Here is a 26,480-nt window from a genome sequence, read left to right as displayed (position 1 = left end):
AGTGCAGAGGAGGCCACCAAGATGCTGAGAGGGCTGCAGCAGCTCTGCTCTGAGCACAGGCTGAGAGAGTTGGGGCTCTGCAGCCTGGAGAAGGCTTCCAGGAGACCTTGGAGTGGCCTTGCAGTATCTGAAGGGGTCTACAGGAAGGCTGGGGAGGGACTATTGACAAGGTGTGGCAATGACAAGACGAGGAGGAATGGGATTGAAGTGGCAGAGGGCAGATTGAAAGTGGCTGTTAGGAAGAAGTTCTTTGCAGTGAGGATGACACTGGCACAGGTTGAGGGTGGTGAGACACTGGCACAGGTTGAGGGTGGTGAGACACTGGCACAGGTTGCCCAGGGAGGTTGTGGAGCACAGAAGCACCCAATGTGATCAAAGATCACATTGGGTGCTTCTGTGCTCCACAACCTCCCTGGAGGTGTTCAAGGCCAGGTTGGATGAGGTCTTGAGCAACCTGTGCTAGTGGGAGATGTCCCTGCCTATGGCAGGGGGTTGGCACTGGCTGAGCTGTGAGCTCCCTTCCAGCCTAACCCATTCTGTGATGTTAGGATGCAAAACCCACAACAAACCCAACAACATAAGAGTAAAAGCAGAGGAAAAGAAAGTTGAATAACTTGCCTATTGGAGCACTGCCAGGAACTTTCAGTGATTTCAAATCTGTTTGGCAACAAATTTCCTTTGTGGAAACAGGAAAGCACAAAGATATCTCTCTTCCTTCCCTGGCATGCAGTCCTCTGCTATTCTCGTGGGAATAGTGAGGATCAGGACACACACAGATAAGTCTGGTAACATGCAGCATCACCTCAACAAGGTAGCAACATTCTCCTCGCTGTTCAGTTCATATCCAACAGGACCTTTACCTTTCTTAACCTGTAAGACCACCACGATGCCAAGTTCTAGTTCCAGGAACTTCAGTTTTCACCTAATAGAATCATAGCATCAGTCAGGGTTGGAAGGGACCACAAGGATCAGGCAGTTCCAACCCCCCTGCCATGCCCAGGGACACCCTACCCTAGAGCAGGCTGCACACAGCCTCAGCCAGCCTGGCCTCAAACACCTCCAGCCATGGGGCCTCAACCACCTCCCTGGGCAACCCACTCCAGCCTCTCACCACTCTCCTGCTCAACAACTTCCTCCTCACCTCCAGCCTCACTCTCCCCACCTCCAGCTTTGCTCCATTCCCCCCACTCCTGGCACTCCCTCACACCCTCAAAAGTCCCTCCCCAGCTTTTTTGTAGCCCCCTTCAGATCCTGGCAGGCCACAAGAAGGTCACCTGGGAGCCTCCTCTGCTGCTGACTGTAACATTGCTCAGAAGCTCACAGGATCAACCAGGTTGGAAGAGACCTCCAAGATCATCCAGTCCAACCTAGCACCCAGCCCTAGCCAGTCATCTAGACCATTGCACTAAATGCCTCATCCAGTCTTGAACACACTGAGCAGCTGGAATTCTTACAGTGAATGAGATACCTCTGTCTGACCATTGGGCAGTTGTGAGATCACAGAATCACAGAAATATTCAGGTTGGAAAAGCCCCTCAGGAGCACGAGGTCCAACCCTACTGAGAACCCTACTTTCTTTACAGACTGCACAGCCCAAACCCTGCCCTCATAGCAGAGGAGCTGCAGCCCTCTGAGCACCCTCCTGGCCCTTCTTTGGAAGGAATCTAGTTTAGATTCAAGAGGGCACTTAGACATCTAGAGAGGCAACAGGCATTGCCTGAGACTGTAGACACAGATCTGGCATGCTGCATGGTTTTGGAGTGTCTCAGCAGCCCATGACTCCCACGTACCTAAACACCTCGGAGAATCTGTGCTTCAAACCAGCTATTAATTACAGGTCTGTAGGATGTGGGCTGGGGAAGGTGAGAGCATCACACACGAGAAACATATCCTGGGCTTTCAGTAATAGGCACCTTGCATCTCCCTGACACAGCACGAAAGGCTGGCTCGAAGCTGATGAAACAGCACTTAACCCTCTTGCACTGACCAAGCACATCCCAACTCGATGGGATTGATGCTAACCTTCTCTTGGCCACTCTCAGCCACCTGACACTCACACCATGGGAAATCCCCCAGTTAACACAGCCCCCCCCCAGAGCAGAATCTATGCAATGACATTTACAGTGCAGCATAGCATCCCCCTCCTGGCATCAGGTCTGCTCCTCTCTGACAGACACAGCTACCTTCAGCTTTGGCTTTTGAAACAGGGCAAGGCAACAACCTACCAAGCAGCAGTCCAGGCCTGTCTAAAAAACAAAACCCAGCCTGAGATCCAAGCAGCCAAACCCCCACACTCCTGACAGTTCTCAAGAGGAACCCAAAATGCTCAGAGGGCAGCAGCAGAAGTGTGGCCAGCAGGGCCAGGGAGGGGATTCTCCCCCTCTGCTCTGCTCTGCTCTGCTGAGACCCCACCTGGAGTACTGCAGCCAGTTCTGGAGCCCCTGGGACAAGAGGGCTGTGGAGATGCTGGAGAGTGTCCAGAGCAGGGCCAGGAGGATGCTCAGAGGCTGCAGCAGCTCTGCTGTGAGCACAGACTGAAAGAGTTGGGGCTGTGCAGTCTGGAGCAGAGGAGGCTCCCAGGTGACCTTCTTGTGGCCTTCCAGCATCTGAAGGGGCTACAGAAAAGCTGGGGAGGGACTTTTTAGCCTCTCAGAGAGTGCCAGGAGTGGGGGGAATGGAGCAAAGCTGGAGGTGGGGAGAGTCAGCCTGGCCATGAGGAGGAAGTTGTTGAGCATGAGAGTGGTGAGAGGCTGGACTGGGTTGCCCAGGGAGGTGGTTGAGGCCCCATGGCTGGAGGTGTTTAAGGCCAGGCTGGCTGAGGCTGTGTGCAGCCTGCTCTAGGGTAGGGTGTCCCTGGGCATGGCAGGGGGTTGGAACTGTCTGATCCTTGTGGTCCCTTCCAACCCTGCCTGATTGTGTGATTCTATGATCACTACCATCCATTTCCTGAGCAATGCCTGTTGCTGCAAAGCACCGAGGTGAGTGGTGACAGCAGCAGCAGAAAGCAGCACCATGAGTTTGTGGCCCAAGGAGACCATTTTAGGTTGCCAAAGAAAGCCTGACACCTCCATCAGAGATAAATATTAGGGGATCCAATCAGTGAGCTGCTCACATCATTTTACTGGTTTTGCAGATGCTAAGGAGCATGCCCAGAGCTGAGCCTGGCTAAGGAACCCAGAGCTGAGAGCACCACAGTGGGAGCTGGAGATCCTGAAAAGGTGACTGTGGCCTCTCTCTCTCCTCTACATCCAATTACCTATCTCATTAAGTGTCTTTCCATACTACAGCATGCCCTGGGCCTCTCAGCTTATGTCTGATCTGGAGAGCCCCAAGGGGAGAACTTGAATGCTTCCTTCTCTGGAAACCTCAAAAAGAAATGGTGAGGAGAAAAATGTCATCTCCTGTAATCCACCAAAGGGTGAAAGATTGAGCCCAGCTACAGCATCTGAGACATGCTCTGGGGTATACTGAGATCCAGGCAGAGCTGAGGGTTGACAAGAAGCCAGGTTATCCAGATGAAGGACAGGTATCACAAGAGTTTCACAGGTCTTTGGTCTCCTCTATGGTTGCCTCTGAGGCAAAGGTTGTCCAAGTGCACAGAAGATAACTCAGGCCTCACTACTCAGTCTGTAGTCCCCCTCAAGCTTCCTGGAGGTGAACCAAACTTTGCCCTTCTCTCTGTTCACCCACAGCATTTCTGTTCTGGCTCCCAGCCTCACTCCTTCTCTTTCTTCAGATCCCAACCATACCAGACATCACTATGGGACTTGGAGGAGGACATGCCACCCTAGGGTGACGTGAGGAGGAGAGCAGGAACACCATCAATTCCTTTGGCTGTCCCTGTGCATACATGTGTAATGAGAAGCCCTCATTAAGCAAGGCATGTGAGGCTGCACAGACACCTCACGCAGCGCATGCAACACCTCGCATCGCCTGGACACCCCAAAGAGCTGCATCCGCCTCATACAGGCAAATCTGGGTGGGCACAGGCTGTCAGCAAGGGCAGATTCCTCTTCTCGAGGCCTGATCCACAAAAGTCACACACAAGCTCTTCAGAGCCCTTTATCCTGCTCACCAGCACAGCCCTGTCAGGGTCAAAACTCCCCTTCCTCTTCGGAAGACCTAACTTCTGAGTTGGGAGCGCACCTCCCACTTGGCCTTGGCTTCTCTGCCTGAGGAGCCAGCCAGGTAACAAGAGGCAGGAGGGAAAGATGAAGAGTAAGGGTTTGTGGTGAAAGCACGGCAAGGATCAAAGAGAGAAGTGGGAGATGGCAGGACAGAGGCAAGCTTGCTTCTAGGAGATGGCTGGTTTGGCCAGGAAAGGGCAACCACGCTAAGGGTGGGTGTCAACAGCTCTGCCACTCCTTTGATGTGAGAGGCACTGCAGATCTTCCAGGGATGAGGCCTCCACCACCTCCCTCAGCAACCTGTTCCAGTGTCTCACCACCCTCATGCTGAAGAACTTCTTCCTAACATCCAATCTGAATCTCCCCACTTCTAGTTTTGCTCCATTCCCCCCAGTCCTATCACTACCTGGCATCCTAAGAAGTCCCTCCCCAGCTTTCTTGTAGGCCCCCTGCAGATCCTGGAAGGCCATAATAAGGTCTTCTCAGAGCCTCTTTTTCCCTGGCTCAGCATCCTACATGAAACACCAAATAAATCCTTGGCAGCCACCAAGTATCACAAGCAAAGAGACACTGCAGCCTGAGTTCCAAGGGTCAGAGCCACCTCCACTGAAATATCCACCACACACTTTCTAAAGAGCATTTAGCATGCACTGAGCCTCAAGAGTGAAAATCCTGTTTGGCAAAGGTAGGAGTGCCTCAAGCACACTCAGCACTGCAATGACCAGGAAGCTATTAAGCTGCACTGGGAGACTTCATGCATTAAGACACTGAAAATGCTAACCTTTGTATTATCTGTCTGAGGTTTATAGCAGGTGGCACACACAATAAAAGAGGAGCTGGCACGGCAGAAGCCAGGCTCTTGAGCTCACTAAGGAGACAGTCTGTAGAAGACAGTGATAAGCTCTGGTTCTGCCTCGCTCAGCTGCAGATCTGCTAACACGATAGGCACAATTTAATTGCGACTGCTATAAAACGAGTCTCCTCCTGCCTGCTCTCCCTCTTGCACCTGGTTTAAGACCAGGCAGCAGCCAGGTTTGCTGGTTTAAACGGGCGGCAAGCCTCTCCGATAAAATCCAGACACCTCAGGTGTGTTGATGGCAAATTCCCACCTCCACCTGCCCCCTGTCGCCACAGCTATCAAGGGACTGGCATCTGCTTGGGCTGTCTCTCCAGAAGCAGGAACCAGCAACGAGCTGGTCGCCAGATACAGAGGTTATGAAACTCCCCTGGGTTTCCTGTTCCTTTCCATCCGGTGAACGCAGTCCTCTGAGTGGCTCCTCGGGCTCTTACAGCAGCTGCCAACACGCCACTGAGAAGCCCTAGAACCAGGCAGGAAAAGGGCACTGCCTTCCCCAGATGCCCTCAACCAGCAACACTTCAGAAAGCCTAGCAAAAGATCTGGAGAGCAACCCCTTGCCAAACAGGTTCCACGTTCCTCGATGCCGCAGACGGTGCGGTTTACACATCTGGCAGGTGGGCACAGACAAAGCAAAGGGGGGGAAAACCCCTCCGGAGTAGGAAAATAACCTCGGGGTTGCCTTTGGGGTGGAGCACTGCCTCTGCGCAGGGAAAAGAGGCAGCGAGGCAGCAGAGGTGCGGAGGGTCTGGCCAGCCCGTCCCTTACCCAGCCTGATGCCGTTCAACGCGGCCACTCTACGGCTCTGCTCCCGCAGGATGTTTTCCTGGGACGCGCTGCGCTTGGGCTGCCTTCGGATGCACTGCATGGTCCAGCCTGGAGCTCAGGGGCAGGGGTCGCGAAGGATGGGGGGGCCACGCCGCCCCGGCGAGGATCCCTGCTCATCCAGCAGGCTCCGGTGTCAAACGGGGCTCCAAGGAGCGAGCGGAGGCACTGGGAGAAGCCAGGCGGGGGAGGGCAGAGTCCAGCTGGGGGTGGGACCGTGGGAAGTCTCTCCTCCTGCTCCGCTCACCAGCACACGCTGGATGCTGAATCGCACCGCAGCGCCGGCCGGCAGCTGCCCAGGTAGAAGGAAGCAGTTTTGCTACAGTCATATGCCAGAGGGTTTTTATGCATCACTTCCAGAGGCTGGAGGGCACCCAAACGCTGTTTGTGGCTCCCAATCAGTGCCCAGGGCTTGTCAGCGCAGCCTGCCCGCAAACGCCGGGAGCCCAGCTCGGCTCCACCCTTCCCCTCTGCGCAGGGCTGCTCCGCGCTGCTCCCGATGGCGTACGGCGACGAGGAAGCTAAAAACACCTTCGAGCCAGGGCAGACGGAGCCCAAAAGCTGCTCGGAAACTTTGTTTTAAAGCTCTTCTTTTTCCACCTAGGGAAGAGCGTTTTCCAAAGCCGGCAGAGCATCTTCTCTGCCACCGATTTCCTGCGTGACCCGGGTGAGTCACTTAGCCTGCCTCTCTGCATAGCGTTTGGCTTACTCTTCTCATTCAGACTGGTCCTGCAGCCTGGTAGCCCCCATCATGGTTTAACAAGTCACTGATTACACAGAGCTAGAGAATAGGTAGTCTGGAAAGAGCCTCTGGAGCTCTCTTGTTCAATCACCCACTGCGAGTGGGGTCATCTTCACAGGTAGATCAGGATGCTCACAGCCTTGTCCAACACAGAATCATAGAATCAAGCAGGTTGGAAGAGACCTCCAAGCTCATCCAGTCCAACCTAGCACCCAGCCCTATCCAGTCAACCAGACCATGGCACTAAGTGCCTCATCCAGGCTTTTCTTGAAGACCCCCAGGCACGGTGCCTCCACCACCTCCCTGGGCAGCCCATTCCAATGCCAATCACTCTCTCTGTGAAGAACTTCTTCCTAACATCCAGCCTAGACCTACCCTGGCACAACTTGAGACTGTGTCCCCTTGTTCTATTGCTGGTTGCCTGAGAGAAGAGGCCACCCCCCACCTGGCTGCAATGCCCCTTCAGGTAGTTGTAGACAGTAATAAGATCACCCCTGAGCCTCCTCTTCTCCAGGCTAAACAGGCCCAGCTCCCTCAACCTCTCCTCATAGGATTTGTGCTCCAGGCCCCTCACCAGCTTTGTTGCCCTTCTCTCAACACGTTCCAGGTGAGTTATGGATATCTTAAAGGCAGAGTCCCTACAGATCTAGATCTTCATTCATGATCTTAGATGTTCTCAGTGAAGGAGGGCACAAGCCAAGCTCAGGAGGTTCAACAAGACCAAGTGCAAGGTCCTGCAGCTGGGTTGAGGCAATGTCAAGCACAACTCCAGGCTGGGCAGGGAGTGTCTGGAGAGCAGCCCTGAGGAGAGGGACTTGGGGGTGCTGCTGGAGGAGAAGCTCAACAGGAGCCAGCAGTGTGCACTTGCAGCCCAGAAAGCCAAGCAGAGCCTGGGCTGCAGCAGCAGCAGTGTGGCCAGCAGGGCCAGGGAGGGGATTCTCCCCCTCTGCTCTGCTCTGCTGAGACCCCACCTGGAGTCCTGCATCCAGCTCTGGAGCCCCTGGCACAAGAGGGATGTGGAGATGCTGGAGAGTGTCCAGAGCAGGGCCAGGAGGATGCTCAGAGGCTGCAGCAGCTCTGCTGTGAGCACAGACTGAAAGAGTTGGGGCTGTGCAGGCTGGAGCAGAGGAGGCTCCCAGGTGACCTTCTTGTGGCCTGCCAGGATCTCAAGGGGGCTACAAAAAAGCTGGGGAGGGACTTTTGAGGCTGTGAGGGAGTGCCAGGACTGGGGGGAATGGAGCAAAGCTGGAGGTGGGGAGAGTGAGGCTGGAGGTGAGGAGGAAGTTGTTGAGCAGGAGAGTGGTGAGAGGCTGGACTGGGTTGCCCAGGGAGGTGGTTGAGGCCCCATGGCTGGAGGTGTTTGAGGCCAGGCTGGCTGAGGCTGTGTGCAGCCTGCTCTAGGGTAGGGTGTCCCTGGGCATGGCAGGGGGTTGGAACTGCCTGATCCTTGTGGTCCCTTCCAACCCTGACTAATTCTATGATTACAACCAGTATAAATTTCCTTTGCTGAAACCCATGACCATTGTCCCATGTCCTGGCAATGACTAGGATGAAAATTCATCTCCTCCCTGGCCACAACCCCTTCTGCAGTGAAATACAGCAGCTACACTTACTAAGGTAAATTTACAGACTAAAGGTTTTTGTCATTTCCCTTCCTAGCTGCTACTTTGCCAGACAAGCCAAGGGTGAAGATACTGCAAGGAGATGCAGTCAAGCTGGGGTGAGGTCCCTTACTGCAGAAGCCACGTGAGCCTGAGAAGCATGACAGTGAAGCACACAAAGGCTCTCCACCACCAATCCTCCATCACATTCAAGTCAAGCTTTCAGAACATACTTCCTGTTTCTGGTGTCTGGTAATCCAACCATCTTCCCCCTTCTGTCTCCACATTTTGGAGGAAGCCCTCCCAGCTCTCATGGAGTTGCTCATGACTGCTATGTGTCACACACAAGAAACTCTTCGGGGACAAGGCAGAGCCATTGTGTGGCCTCAAACAGCAGTGCAGCTGATAAGATCTTCTTTACACATAACATAACAGCTACAAATCACAGACAGCAAATACAATAAAGGCATGTTCTGGGTGGGATGTTGCTGAACAGGTGAGGTTGGTCTCTGCTGCCAGGCAAGCAGCAACAGGGGACACAGTCTCAAGTTGTGCTAAGGGAGGTCTAGGCTGGATGTTAGGAGGAAGTTGTTGTCAGAGAGAGTGATTTCCCATTGGAATGGGCTGCCCAGGGAGGTGGTGGAGTCGCCGTCCTTGGAGGTGTTGAAGCCAAGCCTGGCTGGGGCACTTAGTGCCACGGTCTGGTTGGTTGGGCAGGGTTGGGTGCTAGGTTGGGCTGGCTGAGCTTGGAGCTCTCTTCCAACCTGCTTGATTCTGTGATTCTCTGTTAGCCAGGCAGTCAGTGGCTGCTTGAGGAAACACCTCAAGCCCTTTCTGAGCCCTCCGCACACACAGGGGCTGTAGATGGAAGCTGTTATCTGTGCAGCATTCCCCTGGGAGCTGGGACGGTTGCTTTTGCCCCGGCTAGGAGGTGAGCACCATGACGTAATGGCTGGAGGAGATTTATTAGCTATCAGTCTCAGAGCACTTCCTGTATTTCACATTGTTCTGGAGAGGACCGATAGAAAGGAGCAGGGAAGAGAGTAGTTTCCTGTACTTGCCTTAGCAAAACATTTTGTTCCTATGCTCCAGCTCGCCTGTCCAGTGGCAAACACAGCCACATAGGGAGCAATCTGGGAGCAGAGAGTGTCCCTCTTCTCATTAATTGCTAACAAGCAGCACCAGTAACAGCATTGCTCAGAGCTTTCCAGGTTTTACTGTACTCCTCCCTGAAGTCTGTGCACACACAACGCACAGGATTGCCATTCATGGCTTTATATCCTTGACCAGAAGACTAACAGGTGAGTTTTGCTGCTCTGAGGGCTTCAGAGGTGTACGGCAGTTGCAATCAATTTGGTTTCAAAGTGAAGATGAGATCATCCAGTCAGAAACCCCCTGCTTTGGGAAACAACAGCTCTGGATGTATTGTGGCCTCGGGGTCCTTGGCAGACAACATCACACCTCGCAGATGAAGCCTGATGGATATGTGTGGCCCTGTGAGTTGTGAGGCACAGCTCCATGACGTTACATGGCATGGCTCTGTGGTGTTACACAGCATGGCTCTGTGGTGTTACACAGCACAGCTCCGTGGTGTTACGTGGCACGGCTCTGTGATGTTATGTGGCATGGCTCCATGATGTTATGTGGCATGGCTCCGTGATGTTATGTGGCATGGATGCGTGATGTTATGCAGCACGGCTCCGTGATGTTATGTGGAATGGCTCTGTGATGTTACGTGGCACAGCTCCATGATGTTACGTGGCACGGCTCCGTGATGTTACGTGGCACGGCTCCGTGATGTTATGTGGAATGGCTCCGTGATGTTACGTGGCACAGCTCCATGATGTTACGTGGCACGGCTCCGTGATGTTACATGGCACGGCTCCGTGATGTTACGTGGCATGGCTCCGTGGTGTTACGTGGCACGGCTCCGTGATGTTATGTGGAATGGCTCCGTGGTGTTACGTGGCAAGGCTCCGTGGTGTTACGTGGCACGGCTCCGTGGTGTTACACGGCACGGCTCCGTGATGTTACACGGCACGGCTCCGTGGTGTTACGTGGCACGGCTCCGTGATGTTACGTGGCACGGCTCCGTGATGTTACGTGGCACGGCTCCGTGGTGTTACGTGGCACGGCTCCGTGGTGTTACGTGGCACGGCTCCATGATGTTACGTGGCACGGCTCCGTGGTGTTACGTGGCACGGCTCCGTGATGTTACGTGGCACGGCTCCGTGGTGTTACGTGGCACGGCTCCATGATGTTACGTGGCACGGCTCCGTGGTGTTACGTGGCACGGCTCCGTGGTGTTACGTGGCACGGCTCCGTGGTGTTACGTGGCACGGCTCCGTGATGTTACGTGGCACGGCTCCATGATGTTACATGGCACGGCTCCGTGATGTTATGTGGCATGGCTCCATGATAATAGGTGGCAGGGCACTGTGACATTATATGGTATGGCTCCATGCTGTTACGTGGCATGGCTTCATGATGTTACATGGCATGGCTCTGTGAAGTTACATGGTATGGTGCCATGACATTATGTGGCATGGCTCTGTGATGCTACATGGCACAGCACTGTGACATTATGTGGTATGGCTCTGTGACATTACGTGGCACAGCACTGTGACACTGCACGGCATAGCTCTGTGAAGTTACGTGGTATGGTGCTGTGACATCATGTGGCATGGCTCTGTGATGTTGTGTGGCACAGCTCTGTGACACTGCATGGCATAGCTCTGTGAAGTTACACAGTATGGTGCTGTGACATCATGTGGCATGTCTCTATGACGTTATGTGGCACGGCTCTGTGATGTTACATGGCATGGCTCTATGATGTTACATGGCACAGCACTGTGACATTGCATGGCATAGCTCTGTGAAGTTACACAGTATGGTGCTGTGACATCACGTGGCATGTCTCTGTGACGTTATGTGGCACGGCTCTGTGATGTGATGTCACCTGGCACGGCTCTGTGACGTTATGTGGCACAGCTCTGTGATGTGATGTCACCTGGCACGGCTCTGTGACGTTGTGTGGCACAGCTCTGTGATGTGATGTCACCTGGCACGGCTCTGTGACGTTGTGTGGCACGGCTCTGTGATGTGATGTCACCTGGCACGGCTCTGTGACGTTATGTGGCACAGCTCTGTGATGTGATGTCACCTGGCACGGCTCTGTGACGTTATGTGGCACAGCTCTGTGATGTGATGTCACCTGGCACGGCTCTGTGACGTTGTGTGGCACAGCTCTGTGATGTGATGTCACCTGGCACGGCTCTGTGACGTTGTGTGGCACGGCTCTGTGATGTGATGTCACCTGGCACGGCTCTGTGACGTTATGTGGCACAGCTCTGTGATGTGATGTCACCTGGCACGGCTCTGTGACGTTGTGTGGCACAGCTCTGTGATGTGATGTCACCTGGCACGGCTCTGTGACGTTACGTGGTGCTGCATCACACTCCAGCACTGGAGGAAGCGACTCCTGCAAACAGCTTAGGGACAAATTCTGCAACCCTTACTCACTGCAGGTAACAGCTGGGCGGGAGTGAAGCCTGCAAACCCTGCAGCACGCAGTTTTACCCGTGTGATCCACTGAAACAGCCGTCACTAGTCACATGGGTGAGGTTACTCAGGTCCCTGTGCTCAGGATCGAGGCTGTGCTAATTACTCCATCGATTCCTGCTGGACTACTCATGGAACAAATGGAAATCAATGTGCACGAGGATGTCAGAATGTGGTCCCGAAGTTGGCCAAGTGCTTTGACATCCAAGGTGCCAGCGCTTGAGAGGGAAGGGCTGTAGAGTCTGGTAGGAAATGTGGGCTTTGTGAGAAAACTATTCATGCTCAGGCTGCTCCCCAGATTACTTCCCAACACGAGTTTATCTCCATCACGTTCTTACACAAAGGAGCAAAGGAAGCACCATCACCACTTCCCAGAGAAAGAAACACATTGAGTTGGGGCTCTTCGGCACCAGACTTGTTCTCCCATCACTGCCACGTTTGGGCAACACCAAAAACTATACTGATCAGAGTCTCCTTACACCACACAGACAAATGGGATGGACAGAAGTCAGCTGCTGACACGCCTGGATTAGTGGAAATGTAGGACTTGTTCTCCCATCACTGCCACGTTTGGGCAACACCAAAAATTATACTGATCAGAGTCTCCTTACACCACACAGACAAATGGGATGGAGAAAAGTTAGTTGCTGACATGCCTGGATTAGTGGAAGCGTAGGACTTCTTCTCCCATCACTGCCACACTTGGGCAACACCAAAAACTATACTGATCAGAGTCTCCTTACACCACACTGACAAATGGGATGGACAGAAGTCAGCTGCTGACACACCTTGATTAGTGGAAATGTAGGACTTGTTCTCCCACCACTGCCACGTTTGGGCAACACCAAAAACTATACTGATCAGAGTCTTCTTACACCACACTCACAAATGGGATGGACAGAAGTCAGCTGCTGACATGCCTGGATTAGTGGAAATGTAGGACTTGTTCTCCCATCACTGCCACACTTGGGCAACACCAAAAACTATACTGATCAGAGTCTTCTTACACCACACTGACAAATGGGATGGAGAAAAGTTAGCTGCTGACATGCCTGGATTAGTGGAAATGTAGGACTTGTTCTCCCATCACTGCCACGTTTGGGCAACACCAAAAATTATACTGATCAGAGTCTCCTTACACCACACCAACAAATGGGATGGACAGAAGTCAGCTGCTGACATGCCTTGATTAGTGGAAGCGTAGGACTTGTTCTCCCATCACTGCCACATTTGGGCAACACCAAAAATTATACTGATCATAGAATCATAGAATCAACCAGGTTGGAAGAGACCTCCAAGCTCATCCAGTCCAACCTAGCACCCAGCCCTATCCAGTCAACCAGACCATGGCACTAAGTGCCTCATCCAGGCTTTGCTTGAAGACCCCCAGGGACGGTGCCTCCACCACCTCCCTGGGCAGCCCATTCCAATGGGAAATCAGAGTCTCCTTACACCACACTCACAAATGGCATGGAGAAAAGTTAGCTGCTGACATGCCTGGATTAGTGGAAATGTAGGACTTGTTCTCCCACCACTGCCACGTTTGGGCAACACCAAAAATTATACTGATCAGAGTCTTCTTACACCACACTCACAAATGGGATGGAGAAAAGTCAGCTGCTGACACATCTCAATTAGTGGAAGCGTAGAACTTGTTCTCCCATCACTGCCATGTTTGGGCAACACCAAAAACTATACTGATCAGAGTCTCCTTACACCACACTGACACATGGGATGGACAAAAGTCAGCTGCTGACACACCTGGATTAGTGGAAATGTAGGACCAGCATGAGAACACCTGTGCTGGCTGATGACCTTCCCCACTGCATCACAGGGCTGTGTAAGCCCTATGGTGCTTACACAATAAATGCTAAGGGGGAGATAAGAGGCCAAAGGCTGTGCCTATTTGTTACCAGAAAGATAAAATAGAGCTGTGTTTCTCCAAAGATCATCACATGAAACAGTCATTTCATCTTCTCTCCCAGGCTCCCCCACAGTGAAATCCAACAGCATTATTCAAGGAGAGCACTGCTGCTCATTACTGAGCTGCACTGTCTGCCCCTGCACATCTCCCATCCTCTGAAAATGTGAGGTCATTCAGTGCAGGTGAACTCAGTGTGAGTGTGGAAGAGCTGCAGCTCAGCCCACCTGCAGCAACACAAACCCCTTCCCTCACTCGTGAGCTCAGCACTCAGCAACTCGTGCTCCTGGTGCTAAATAAGGTTTGAGGATTGTACACCCAGGAGAAGTGCAGTCAGTGCAGCAGCAGCGTGGAAAAGGAGCACAACCAGCTGCAACCCTGGGCAATGGCTGCTGTTGGGAAAACCAGGAAGCCTGTCTAGTGATGAGGATGTAGCTGGCTTCTCCAGTGGGTTTGCAAGTCACTGAAGCTACCTGTGAAGTGCCTCTTTGTCATTTGCCATCAGGTTATACCCAACCTGTCCCCTTTTTTTTCAGCTCTGTGCCTGGGATAAATGTGGTCCCCTCAACAGCAAGTTTTCTTCCAGCAGAGACTCTGCCAGGAGAACAGGACAGCAAGACTCCCTCCAGGTTGGTAGGGCCTGACCTTGCCCTGCCTTTGTCCCGGGAGTCCATTCATCACTCATGTTTCAGCCACAGAAACCTCACTCTTCCTCCTTTCTTGCTGCCTTCAGGACACCACTCACTCGCGTCAGCTTTGTTCTCCCCAGCCACACCTCATGTCTTCCAAGGGCCAGGACTTGCTGCTGGCACAGCACAGCTTTACAACAGACAGTTTCTCACCACCAACGGCTCCCCTACACCCTTGCTCCCCTCCTTGCTAGCTCCCATCTTGCCAAAGATGCTGCTGCTTGCTTGTTGACTGTGTGTGCATCTCCGGTGCATCTGGTATGCACCAAGTTCCACCTTGTGGTGACACTGAGAATGGGCTCCTCAGCAAAGCCCTTGGCAGCATCAGCAAACCTGCTTTTCTTCCTTACACTGGCTTTTAATGCCCACTCTGCTTCCCTTCCAGGATGCCTGAGAGGTCCTGATGAGCTGAGGCAGGGTTACCTTAAAGTTTCACATAGAAGTGAATTGGAATGGGCTGCCCAGGGAGGTGGTGGAGTCACCATCCCTGGAGGTGTTCAAGAAAAGCCTGGCTGAGGCACTTGGTGCCATGGTCTAGTTGACTGGATAGGGCTGGGGGACAGGTTGGACTGGATGAGCTTGGAGGTCTCTTCCAATCTGGCTGATTCTATGATTCTAAGTTTCACTGGACCTGAGTGAGGCATTTGACTCTGTCCCACAGGACATCCTGGTCACCAAACTGGAACAACACAGACTGGATGGGTGGAGCACTGCTGGGTAAGGAATGGGATGGATGGTGGCATGCAGAGAGTGGTGACCAAGGGCCCAGGGTCCACCTGCAGAGCAGTGCCAAGTGGCTCCCACAGGGGTCAGTGCTGGCACCAGTGCTGTGTGACATCTTTGTCAGTGACATGGACAGAGGAATCAGTGCACCCTCAGCAAGTCTGCAGATGGCACCAAGCTGTGTGGCACAGGTGACTTGCTAGTGGGCAGGGATCCATCCAGAGGCACCTGCACAGGCTGCAGAGCTGTGCCCAGGCCAACCTCATGACATTCAACAAGGCCAAGTGTAAGGTCCTGCACCTGGGTCACAGCAATCCCAAGCACAGCTCCAGGCTGGGTGGGGAATGGCTGAGAGCAGCCCTGAGGAACAGGACCTGGGGGTCTGGGCTGGTGAAAAGCTCAACAGGAGCCTGCAGGGTGAGTGCAGCCCAGACACAACCCTGTGCTGGCTGCAGCAAGAGCAGTGTGGGAAGCAGGGCAAGGGAGGGGATTCTGCCCCTTGGCTCTGCTCTCCTCACACCCCACCTGCAGTCCTGGGGGCAGCTCTGGAGCCCCCAGCACAAGCAGGACATGGAAGTGTTGGAGCCAGTGCAGAGGAGGCCACCAAGATGCTGAGAGGGCTGCAGCAGCTCTGCTCTGAGCACAGGCTGAGAGAGTTGGGGCTCTGCAGCCTGGAGAAGGCTTTGAGGAGACCTTGGAGTGACCTTGCAGTATCTGAAGGGGGCTACAGGAGGGCTGAGGAGGGACTATTGACCAGGTCTGGTAATGGCAGGACAAGGAGGAATGGGTTTGAAGTGGCAGAGGGCAGATTGAAAGTGGCTGTTAGGAAGAAGTTGTTTGCAGTGAGGGTGGTGAGACACTGGCACAGGTTGCCCAGGGAGGTGGTGGAGCACAGAAGCACCCAATGTGATCTCTGATCACATTGGGTGCTTCTGTGCTCCACCACCTCCCTACAGGTGTTCAAGCCCAGGTTGGATGAGCAACCTGTTCTAGTGGGAGGAGTCCCTACCTACAGCAGGGTGTTGGAGCTGGCTGAGCTTTGAGCTCCCTTCCAACCTAAACCATTCCATGGTTCTAAGTCTCACGTTGTGGGGCTGTCCCTCTAATCAGAGCCCAAAACCTTCCACCACTGGCAGGAAGCAGCATGATGGACAGGTTCCTGGTGGAGAAGCTGCATGACAGGCAGATTTGTGGTGCACTGAGATCAGCACTTCGTGTTCTTTGGCTGTCTTGCCTTATCTGCATGGCCTGTGAGAAGAGAGTGGTCCTTTCTCCAGCTCTGCCACCCTTTCCCAAAACAGGCTGTTGATACCCAGACTGCCTACTGAAAAAGATTGCAGGCCCATGCCATCACCCAGATCATGCTACATATTCATTTGCTCTGGACCAAAACCATGCTGGGGGATGTGCTGGCAGTTAAATGGTGCAGAGCCCTGGCCCTGGGTTGTACACACAAAGCCAGGCTGCCTGCTCAGACATGTCACAGATCAAACTGGAACCTTCATTGGTGACAATCTTCATAAATCTTTCTGACAGTCTGGGTCACCTGAAGAGACCTTGGATCTATGCATGGCATTGGTTGTCACCCATCCAGAGCTGCCATCCTGAGTTCTTGAGGAGCTGAAACACCCAATTAAAGTCTATTTCAGCAGGAGCTGAAAACCAGACTGAAGATTCCTTGGTCCCTCCATCATGGAGCACACAGAGATTTGGGTGCAAGGTAAGAGCCACTAATCCAAACACTGGCTTGATGTAAATTACAGCTTTTCTAGTAGCTGGTGTGAAAGGAGAGGGAAGAAAAGTCATTGAAAAGAAGGATATCAACTTGATGGATAGGACCTGCACCAAGAGCCAGGAGCACTCATGCTGCTCAGCTGCATAACTCCTGAAGGGGCATTGTAGCCAGGTGGGGGGTGGCCTCTTCTCCCAGGTAACCAGCAATAGAACAAGGGGACACAGTCTCAAGTTGTGCCAGGGGAGGTCTAGGCTGGATGTTAGGAAGAAGTTCTTCACAGAGAGAGTGATTGGCACTGGAATGGGCTGCCCAGGGAGGTGGTGGAGGCACCGTCCCTGGGGGTCTTCAAGCAAAGCCTGGATGAGGCACTTAGTGCCATGGTCTGGTTGACTGGATAGGGCTGGGTGATAGGTTGGACTGGATGATCTTGGAGGTCTCTTCCAACCTGGTTGATTCTATGATTCTATGATTCCCAAGTCATATTTCTGGGCACAGGCTGGGGAATGAAGACATTTTCTTCACAAAAGCAAAGTCAACTGTAGGTGGCTCCCAGTTTCACTTTTCTAATGACACTTAACAGCTTTTCACAGAATCAAGCAGGTTGGAAGAGAGCTCCAAGCTCAGCCAGCCCAACCTAGCACCCAGCCCTGCCCAACCAACCAGACCATTGCACTAAGTGCCCCAGCCAGGCTTGGCTTCAACACCTCCAGCCACGGCCACTCCACCACCTCCCTGGGCAGCCCATTCCAATGCCAATCACTCTCTCTGACAACAACTTCCTCCTAACAGCCAGCCTGAACCTGCCCTGGCACAGCTTGAGGCTCTGTCCCCTTCTTCTGCTGCTGGTTGCCTGGCAGCAGAGCCCAACCCCACCTGGCTACAGCCTCCCTTCAGGTAGTTGCAGACAGCAGTGAGGTTTCTCAATGTTTGCTTCAGGAGTTGAGATGAAATGCAGGTCCCTCTCACCATTCAGTAGCTGGACAAAATCAGTGCAATAATGAAACTGCATCACTGAAGTGTGCAAAACTAGGGGGAAAATATGTTCCTTTTATTTGTTTTTTGGTTGTTGTTGTTTTCCCCTAAATAACTTCTCTGGAATTTCAGCATTCTGTAACTTTAGCCAAAAACACCAAGGGAGGCTTAAAATCACAGAATCAGTCAGGGTTGGAAGGGACCACAAGGAGCAGCCAGTTCCAACCCCCTGCCATGCCCAGGGACACCCTACCCTAGAGCAGGCTGCACACAGCCTCAGCCAGCCTGGCCTCAAACACCTCCAGCCATGGGGCCTCAACCACCTCCCTGGGCAACCCACTCCAGCCTCTCACCACTCTCCTGCTCAACAACTTCCTCCTCACCTCCAGCCTCACTCTCCCCACCTCCAGCTTTGCTCCATTCCCCCCACTCCTGGCACTCCCTGACAGCCTCAAAAGTCCCTCCCCAGCTTTTTTGTAGCCCCCTTCAGATGCTGGAAGGCCACAAGAAGGTCCCCTGGGAGCCTCCTCTGCTCCAGCCTGCACAGCCCCAACTCTTTCAGTCTGTGCTCACAGCAGAGCTGCTGCAGCCCTCTCAGCATCCTCCTGGCCCTGCTCTGGACACACTCCAGCATCTCCACATCCCTCTTGTCCCAGGGGCTCCAGAGCTGGATGCAGTACTCCAGGTGGGGTCCCAGCAGAGCTGAGTACAGGGGGGGAATCACCTCCCTCAACCTGCTGCCACACTTCTGCTGCAGCCCAGGCTCTGCTTAGCCCTCTCGCTTGTTGAGTGCTATCTCAACACAGAGCTCTCAAAGGTACACGTGTGAGAGCCAGCCTGACACGTGAGCATTTCCACACACACAGTGTCTAAAGTGGCTCATTTCAGGCCTGGAAATAGCCCTGTTCAGAAGGAACTGTTGGGCAATCTTCCCTGCCTGTAGGAAGAAAAAGAGAAACCTCTCTGAGCAAGGTCTGCAGCCTTCCATTCTGTTGCAGCTGACTAAACTGAGAGCCTCTGTGCTAGTCTGAGCCTAGCTAGAATGTTTTGGTGAGAGGAATTAGATGCTGGGCTGTAAAAAGGAAACAATGCTGCTGTCTGCTGCACTCATAGGCTTGCTGAGAGGGATAAGAACAGTCTCAAGTTGTGCCAAGGGAAGTATAGGCTGGATGTTAAAAGGAAGTTGTTGTCAGAGAGAGTGATTGGCATTGGAATGGGCTGCCCAGGGAGGTGGTGGAGTGGCTGTGCCTGGAGGTGTTGAAGCCAAGCCTGGCTGGGGCACTTAGTGCCATGGTCTGGTTGCTTGGCCAGGGCTGGGTGCTAGGTTGGACTGGATGAGTTTGGAGCTCTCTTCCAACCTGCTTGATTCTATGGTACACTGAGGGTGATAGAGAGCTGTATCAGGCTGCCCAGAGAGGTGGTGGAGTCTCCATCTCTGGAGTCTTTCCAAAATCCACCCGGGTGCCTCCCTGTGCAGTCTGCTCTAGGTAAACCTGATCTGGCAGGAGGGTGGTACCAGATGAACTGCAGAGGTCCATTCCAACCCCTATAATTCTGTGGCTCTACAATTCTGTGGTTTAGGTATCTACACTGCACTGAACACAAGGCCAGCAGCAGACAGGGTACAATTCACCTGTGCAGAGCCTAAAATTCCTTGCTGACACCTAAACTGAGCCAGCCAAATCCCACTCTGAATGATTCAATCACCAAGTGTTTGCAGCTTTCCCTTATGAATACCTGTGTATATTTTGATCTCCCTGTAAAGGGACCTTTGCTCCCAAGTCTTTAGCTTTAGCTCCCAGGGCTGCCCATCCAGTCAGAGGAGTTTCCAGATCTCACACAAACCATCTCTTTCCCACGCACCTCTCCCTCTTCCTTTGCCATGTAGCTGGCTCTGCCCTTTCATCTCTGCTATCTGGAGCAAGTTGCCAACTGGATATTGCATTTCCTCCTTCCTCCTCTTTCATTTCCTCATTAGAATCTATTTTTCCCCCCAAGCATCTTCTTGCCCTGACTCATCTGCTTTTGAGCCTGACGTTGGGGCTTTGCACACTGGTGACAACCTCAAAGCCAGCTGAGGGCTTTAGTTTTACTGACAGACATTGCTCAGACTGGAAATGTAGCAGCTTTTCTGTCAAACAGACAAGCAAACAATGAGAACTCACAAACAACTCAGGCTCACAGGATGTTAGGGGTTGGAAGGGACCCTAGGAGATCATCGAGTTCCCCCTGACCACACAATCTAGCACAGATCACAGAGGAACACAACCAGACAGGCCCTGAAAGGCTCCACAGTGAGAGACTCCACAACCTCTCTGGGCAGGCTGTGCCAGGGCTCTGGGACCCTTCCAGTCAAGAAGTTCCCCCTTGTGCTGAGCTGGAACCTCCTGTGCTGCAGCTTACACCCATTGCTGCTTGTCCTATCCCAGGGAGCAGTGAGCAGAGCCTGTCCCCCCCCCATCCTGACCCCCAGCCCTCAGATAGTTATAGACATTGATTAAATCCCCTCTCAGTCTTCTCCTCTCCAGATCAAGCAGCCCCAGGGCCCTCAGCCTCTCCTCATCAGCCATGCCCTCCAGTCCCCTCATCATCCTCGTAGCCCTCCCTTGGCCTCTCTCCAGCAGATCCCTGTCCCTCTTCAACTGGGGAGCCCAAAACTGAAGGCAGTACTCAAGATGAGGTCTCAGCAGGGCAGAGTAGAGGGGGAGGATCTGCTGGACACACTCTGCTTAATACACCCCAGGATCCCATTGGCCTTCTTGGCCCCCAGGGCACATTGCTGTGCCATGGATGTTCTCCCCCAGGGCCCCCAGGTCCCTCTCCACAGGGCTGCTCTCCAGCAGTCACCTCCCAGCCTGGACTGCTGCAGTCAAATCAAACTAATGTGCCTTGTCCTGTCTAAAAAGGGGACAAGCTGCATGTTTAATGGCACTGAGCAGTGTCACTATTGCAAACTCTCATGCACTACTAGAAGTACTGTGCCTCAAAACATCCCACCTCACACTCTGGGCACCACCCTCAGCAAATGGAGTGTGCTAAGAGCATTTTGTTTGTAGGGAAGCAGATCAAACTCACCAACTGCATCAGAGCAGATTCTAGCTGACCCCGAGTAGCATTATCTCCACCCACAGAGGGTGAAGCCCAGCAGGAGCCTCCTCAGTGCTCCCAGCTAGGAAGGGCTGGTGGAGATGATTCACTTGGGAATTTAGATCTAGAAGTTAATTGTCTGGACTAGCTGACAGAAGAAAGAAGGAAATGGCCTGGTGTGCAGGGCTGTACTAACCCTTCCCTGCTGATTCTCACCCTGGGCTCTGGCAGAGGGCAGTGCCATAAAAGGGCTGTGGCATTCCCTGCACAATGTACACAGTGTCTTAGATGGAAAAGTCAGTGGGTAAGAATCAGGCAGAGTACAAATCAACCATTCTACAATCCCTGTTGAGCACAAGGGCACCCAGTTCAGAGAGAAACCAACTCTGTGAGGTGAAACACTGTTCACAGAGTCACACGCATCCATTGCACACTAAATGTAAAGGGCAGCTGCAGCCCATCCAGTTGAATTCAACCTATCTCTGCTGGTTTGAGGCTAACTGGAATAGCCTGCTGAGAGAAATTAAGGCTGGTGTTAAACCCTAGCTCTCAGCAGCACAGCTCTGAAACATCTGCCCAGGGATGAGGATTTAACCATCACAGGCTCACAGGATGGTAGGGGTTGGAAGGGACCCAAGGAGAGCATCGAGTCCAACTCCCTGCCAGAGCAGGGCAATGCTACCTAACACAGATCTTAAATCCTTAGCTGTGAGAAGAAAGGAGGTTGGGGGCAGAAATCACAACAGTAACCTCTATCCCTCATTCCACTGCTGGGAAACACAACTAGTCAGCTAAGACACTCACTGCTCACACACTGCTCAGCTCTGCTCCTGAGGGGGCATTGTAGCCAGGTGGGGGGTGGCCTCTTCTCCCAGGTAACCAGCAATAGAACAAGGGGACACAGTCTCAAGTTGTGCCAGGGTAGGTCTAGGCTGGATGTTAGGAAGAAGTTCTTCACAGAGAGAGTGATTGGCATTGGAATGGGCTGCCCAGGGAGGTGGTGGAGGCACCGTCCCTGGGGGTCTTCAAGCAAAGCCTGGATGAGGCACTTAGTGCCATGGTCTGGTTGACTGGATAGGGCTGGGTGCTAGGTTGGACTGGATGATCTTGGAGGTCTCTTCCAACCTGCTTGATTCTATGATTCTATGATTCTCTCTGGTGGTCTCTGTCGTTGCCTCTGCCTTAACTCTAATCCAACCTGACCCTTTTTCCCTCTTGCCATCTTTTTGACATCTCACCTCAGATTTATCAGCTGAGATATACAGAGATTGGTCTGGTTATATCTGAAGGGAGGGAAAGAGGGAGAGGAGGGAAGAGGTTTGGGTCGGGAGCCCTCCTGGACTCTGATTCCTGGGAGGGGCACTGTGTTTCTGCATCACTTTTAACTTGTATCTAACTGTCTATATTTGTGTGTATGGCTGCTGGGAAACTGGGCTAAGCTGTAAGGACAGCTTCATTCCTTAACTTCCAGCTGCCTGAGCCTAGTCTGGCTGATTTCACTGTGTGGGGGCATGGGTGCAGGGAACTTTCAAACCATCACAAAATAACCTAAACCCAAACAAACCCTAAATCACAGCAGCTGCTGTGGCTCCGTGGGCAAAAGCACAAGCCTTTTTCTCTTTTCAGTGGTCAGCAACAACAAGGAGTGATCTCATTACTGTCTACAGCTACCTGCAGGGAGGCTGTAGCCAGGTGGGGTTGGGCTCTGCTGCCAGGCAAGCAGCAACGGAAGAAGGGGACACAGCCTCAAGCTGTGCCAGGGCAGGTTCAGGCTGGATGTTAGGAGGAAGTTGTTGTCAGAGAGAGTGATTGGCATTGGAATGGACTGCCCAGGGAGGTGGTGGAGTGGCTGTGCCTGGAGGTGTTGAAGCCAAGCCTGGCTGGGGCACTTAGTGCCATGGTCTGGTTGACTGTCCAGGGCTGGGTGCTAGGTTGGGCTGGATGAGCTTGGAGCTCTCTTCCAACCTGCTTGGTTCCAGGATTTTAAGACAAGGAGCAACAGCTACAAATTGGAACATAGAAGGTTTCAACTCAATACAAGGAGAAACTTCTTTACGGTGAGGGTGACGAAGCCCTGGAGCAGGCTGCCCAAAGAGGTTGTGGAGTCTCCTTCTCTAGAGGCTTCACAAAACTCACCTGGATGCATTCCTGTGTGAACTGCCTCAGGTGTTCCTGCCTTGGCAGGGAGGTTGGACTTGATCTCTGGAGGTCCTTTCCAACCTCTTAAGTCCTGTGATTCTGTGCTCAGTTTTCCTCACAGGACTCAGCTCAGAGGGAACAAAACTACACAAACCTTTCAGAAACTCATCTGCAGCAATACCTGCTGCTACTACCAGAAGACAGCTCAGGTGTCCCTGCTGACTGCCAGCTATTTCACTGAGACTGAACCATGTGCCTGTGGTTAATTCTGACCTGGTAAATACAGCTGGTTTTGTATTTATACCGGACAGGAAAAGAAAGGGGGAGGAAAAATAGAGAGAGAGAGAAACTGAGAGAAAGGAACCAAGTTTCAGCATGCAGCCACAGGAAAAAACATACCTATAAACCAGAGAATCTGAGCAATTTCAGACCAACTACATAGCTCAAGTCTGACCCTGCTAAAAAGCCACCATGTGAGCAGATTCTCTTGCCTAAGCAGCCTGGCATTCAGAGTGGCATTGGCACTTGTGTGTGTTCTGTGTCAAGGAGTTTGGCTCCTTCTGCACTTGTGCGGTTTTTCTGCTCAAGAAAATAGATTAACCAACAGTTCCCTAAGCTCTTTTTGCTTCCTAACCTCAGAAGACTAAATAATATTCACTGAAAAACAATGATCTACAGGCCAGAATAGGAACTATTTTAACAGTTCCAGATGTATTCCTTAGCTCTCTTTCCCTGGTGGCTGCATAATGAATGAGATACCTACAGAAAGTATAACAGCAACCTCTGTTTCACCTTCCTGCCAGATTTCTAACAGCTGGGAAAATCAGAGCCAAGATTTCTTGAGCCTAGGGGAATCCTCTCAGATGTCTCCGGGTGATGCTAAACTGATTATGTTTATGGTCCATCACTTCTGGCTCTGTTTAGCTTTGTTTACAGCACATCCATAGAAAGCAAGCACCTATCTCATGAAATAAAAACAAGCACTGCAGACTCTTCCCATTTGTTTGGGACCACAGTATCCTATTTCAATCTGTAGCTAACACAGCCCTGAGCTGTTTCTGCTTCTCAGAGTGAGCGAAGCACAATGGAGAGGTAACAAAGCAATATGTGATGTGTTCCTCTGCGACCTGTGTTAAGTAGTATCGTCCTGCTCTGGCAGGGGGGCTGGGCTCGATGACCTCCTTGGGTGCCTTCCAACCCCTAAATCCTGTGATATTAAAGTCAGACGAGGGGAATAAGGGGCAGAAGTGAGGAATAAGGGGCAGAAGTGAGCAAAGCACAATGAAGAGGTAACAAAGCAATATGTTCAAGTCAGATAAGGGGAATAAGGGGCAGAAACGAGGGACAAGGGGCAGAAACGAGGGACAAGGGGCAGAAACGAGGGACAAGGGGCAGAAACGAGGGACAAGGGGCAGAAACGAGCAAAGCACAATAAAGAGGTAACAAAGCAATATGTTCAAGTCAGATAAGGGGCAGAAGTGAGGGACAAGGGGCAGAAGTGAGGGACAAGGGGCAGAAGTGAGGGACAAGGGGCAGAAGTGAGGGACAAGGGGCAGAAGTGAGCAAAGCACAATGAAGAGGTAACAAAGCAATATGTTAAAGTCAGATAAGGGGAATAAGGGGCAGAAACGAGGGACAAGGGGCAGAAACGAGGGACAAGGGGCAGAAACGAGGGACAAGGGGCAGAAACGAGGGACAAGGGGCAGAAACGAGCAAAGCACAATAAAGAGGTAACAAAGCAATATGTTCAAGTCAGATAAGGGGCAGAAGTGAGGGACAAGGGGCAGAAGTGAGGGACAAGGGGCAGAAGTGAGGGACAAGGGGCAGAAGTGAGGGACAAGGGGCAGAAGTGAGCAAAGCACAATGAAGAGGTAACAAAGCAATATGTTAAAGTCAGATAAGGGGAATAAGGGGCACAAGTAAGGAATAAGGGGCAGAAGTAAGGAATAAGGGGCAGAAGTAAGGAATAAGGGGAGTAAGTGAGCAAAGCACAATGAAGAGGTAACAAAGCAATATATTACAGTCAGATAAGGGCAGTAAGGGGCATTTCAGTACTCTGCCTCTCAGACCAGCCTCCCAGTCTTGCTACCAATTGAATCGTCTTAAATCTCGCTTGCTGGAAGAACAGAGAGGATTTCTTCTGTTTCAGAAGCATTACTTAGTATGTACTTAACGTTTATAGAGTCCTGAGGGCAGACGCTGAGCCGAGGTGGTTTATCCTGGCTCCGCTGCCTTCACCAGAGCCCAGAGAGTTTGCGAAGCGCAGCATCCGTCCCACTCGCAGTCTCACCATAAAGGGGAGGAGATTCGGATCAACTTTTCTGGGCTTGCAGACACTTACCGAGCCAAAGACTCTCCTCCTACCCACGCAGCTAACCCTATTCACTGAGAAAAAGCTGTCATCTCCGTAACACCCATTAAAAGCCGCATTCCTTCCAGGAAAGAGAAGGGAGGCGAAAGAAGGGAGGAGAGAGGAGAACTAAAGCTCTAGAACACGATAAGAGAGCTGAAATTCAAGGACATGTCTACGGACTTACTGTTACAAGCGAGGAAAGTGCCGTTCGAGTCCATGGCTGCCAAACAAACCGCTGTGCAGCAGCAGAAAAGGGCTCCGGGAAGCAGCTGTGCCCAGATGTGAGCTCTGGCCCGGGCGGACGCCAGATCCGCAACACTCCCCCTGCTCTCAGCTCCAGTAACCCCCAACGTCAGCTCCCTGCGGAGCGGCCTGCTCCTTCCCCTCGGCTGGAGCTGCGCCCTCGCTGTGCCTCCTCATTTATCTCTCTCCCGCACGCAGCGCCCGCAGCCAGCCCAGCGCCCGAGCCCAGCGCCGCGGCGGCCCTGGCTCCTCCCCGCTCCAATCTGGCGTCTTCGGCGCTGGCCCTGCCTCCTGCCTGCTGTCTCCTGCCTGCTGCCTCCTGCCTGCTGCCTCCTGCCTGCTGCCTGCTGCCTGCTGCCTCCTGCCTGCTGCCTGCCGCCTGCCGCCTGCCGCCTGCTGCCTGCCGCCTGCCGCCTGCTGCCGGGGCGGCAGCCTGCCAGCCCTGCCCCTCTGCCCGCGGCTGCCACACTCTCACGTCCCGCTCCTTTTCGGCGAGGCTCGCAGAAGGCGTCGAGCGCTGCCTGTCTCCCCCACATCCAGAGAAGGGGCTTCGAGGTGCCAGCGATCACAGCCTAGGTCTACAGAGCTGTCAGACGCTGGTGGGGGCAGGCATACTTCTCTTGGCGGGGGGAGGGGACACCAGCAAGTGCAAACAGGTGAGGAGCTGCCGCTGTAGGAGCAGGCAGTGTACGCACAAGCGCCCGGCGCGGCAGGAGCTCGAAGCTGTGCGGTGAGGCAGCGAGGCAGAGCGCAGCAGCGCTGCCCTGGCCCCGGGCTGCTGCCGAGCGGGGCTCAGGGCCTCCGCTCCGCCGCCTCCCCTTGAGTTAGGTGGCTTTACGAGGGCAGAAAGTGATCCTGGCAAACAGGGAGGGGGAAAGGAAGGGAATCCAGTATGGGAAAACGAAT

General features: G+C 53.0%; 1 protein-coding gene across 2 annotated transcripts in view; it reads right to left on the bottom strand.

Annotated features, from left to right (window-relative positions):
* PLCD1 (phospholipase C delta 1) overlaps positions 1-25,816 on the bottom strand; it is a 91,372-nt gene extending 65,556 nt beyond the window's left edge. The window contains exon 1 of one of the 2 annotated variants that reach the window (XM_064162356.1): positions 25,516-25,816. In XM_064162356.1, coding sequence (XP_064018426.1) covers positions 25,516-25,549 — 34 coding nt within the window. In that variant the 5' untranslated portion in view covers positions 25,550-25,816. Of the gene's footprint in view, positions 1-5,751; positions 5,973-25,515 lie in introns of those variants that run through there. The other variant, XM_064162355.1, reaches the window with a different exon arrangement.
* Between the last annotated feature and the right edge of the window lie 664 nt (positions 25,817-26,480).

Source organism: Pogoniulus pusillus, chromosome 23 (assembly GCF_015220805.1).
Source record: "Pogoniulus pusillus isolate bPogPus1 chromosome 23, bPogPus1.pri, whole genome shotgun sequence".
In the NCBI taxonomy this organism is placed as follows: Eukaryota; Metazoa; Chordata; class Aves; order Piciformes; family Lybiidae; genus Pogoniulus; species Pogoniulus pusillus.
Note: the sequence above shows the minus strand (reverse complement) of the source record. Positions and strands in the feature narration are given on the sequence as shown.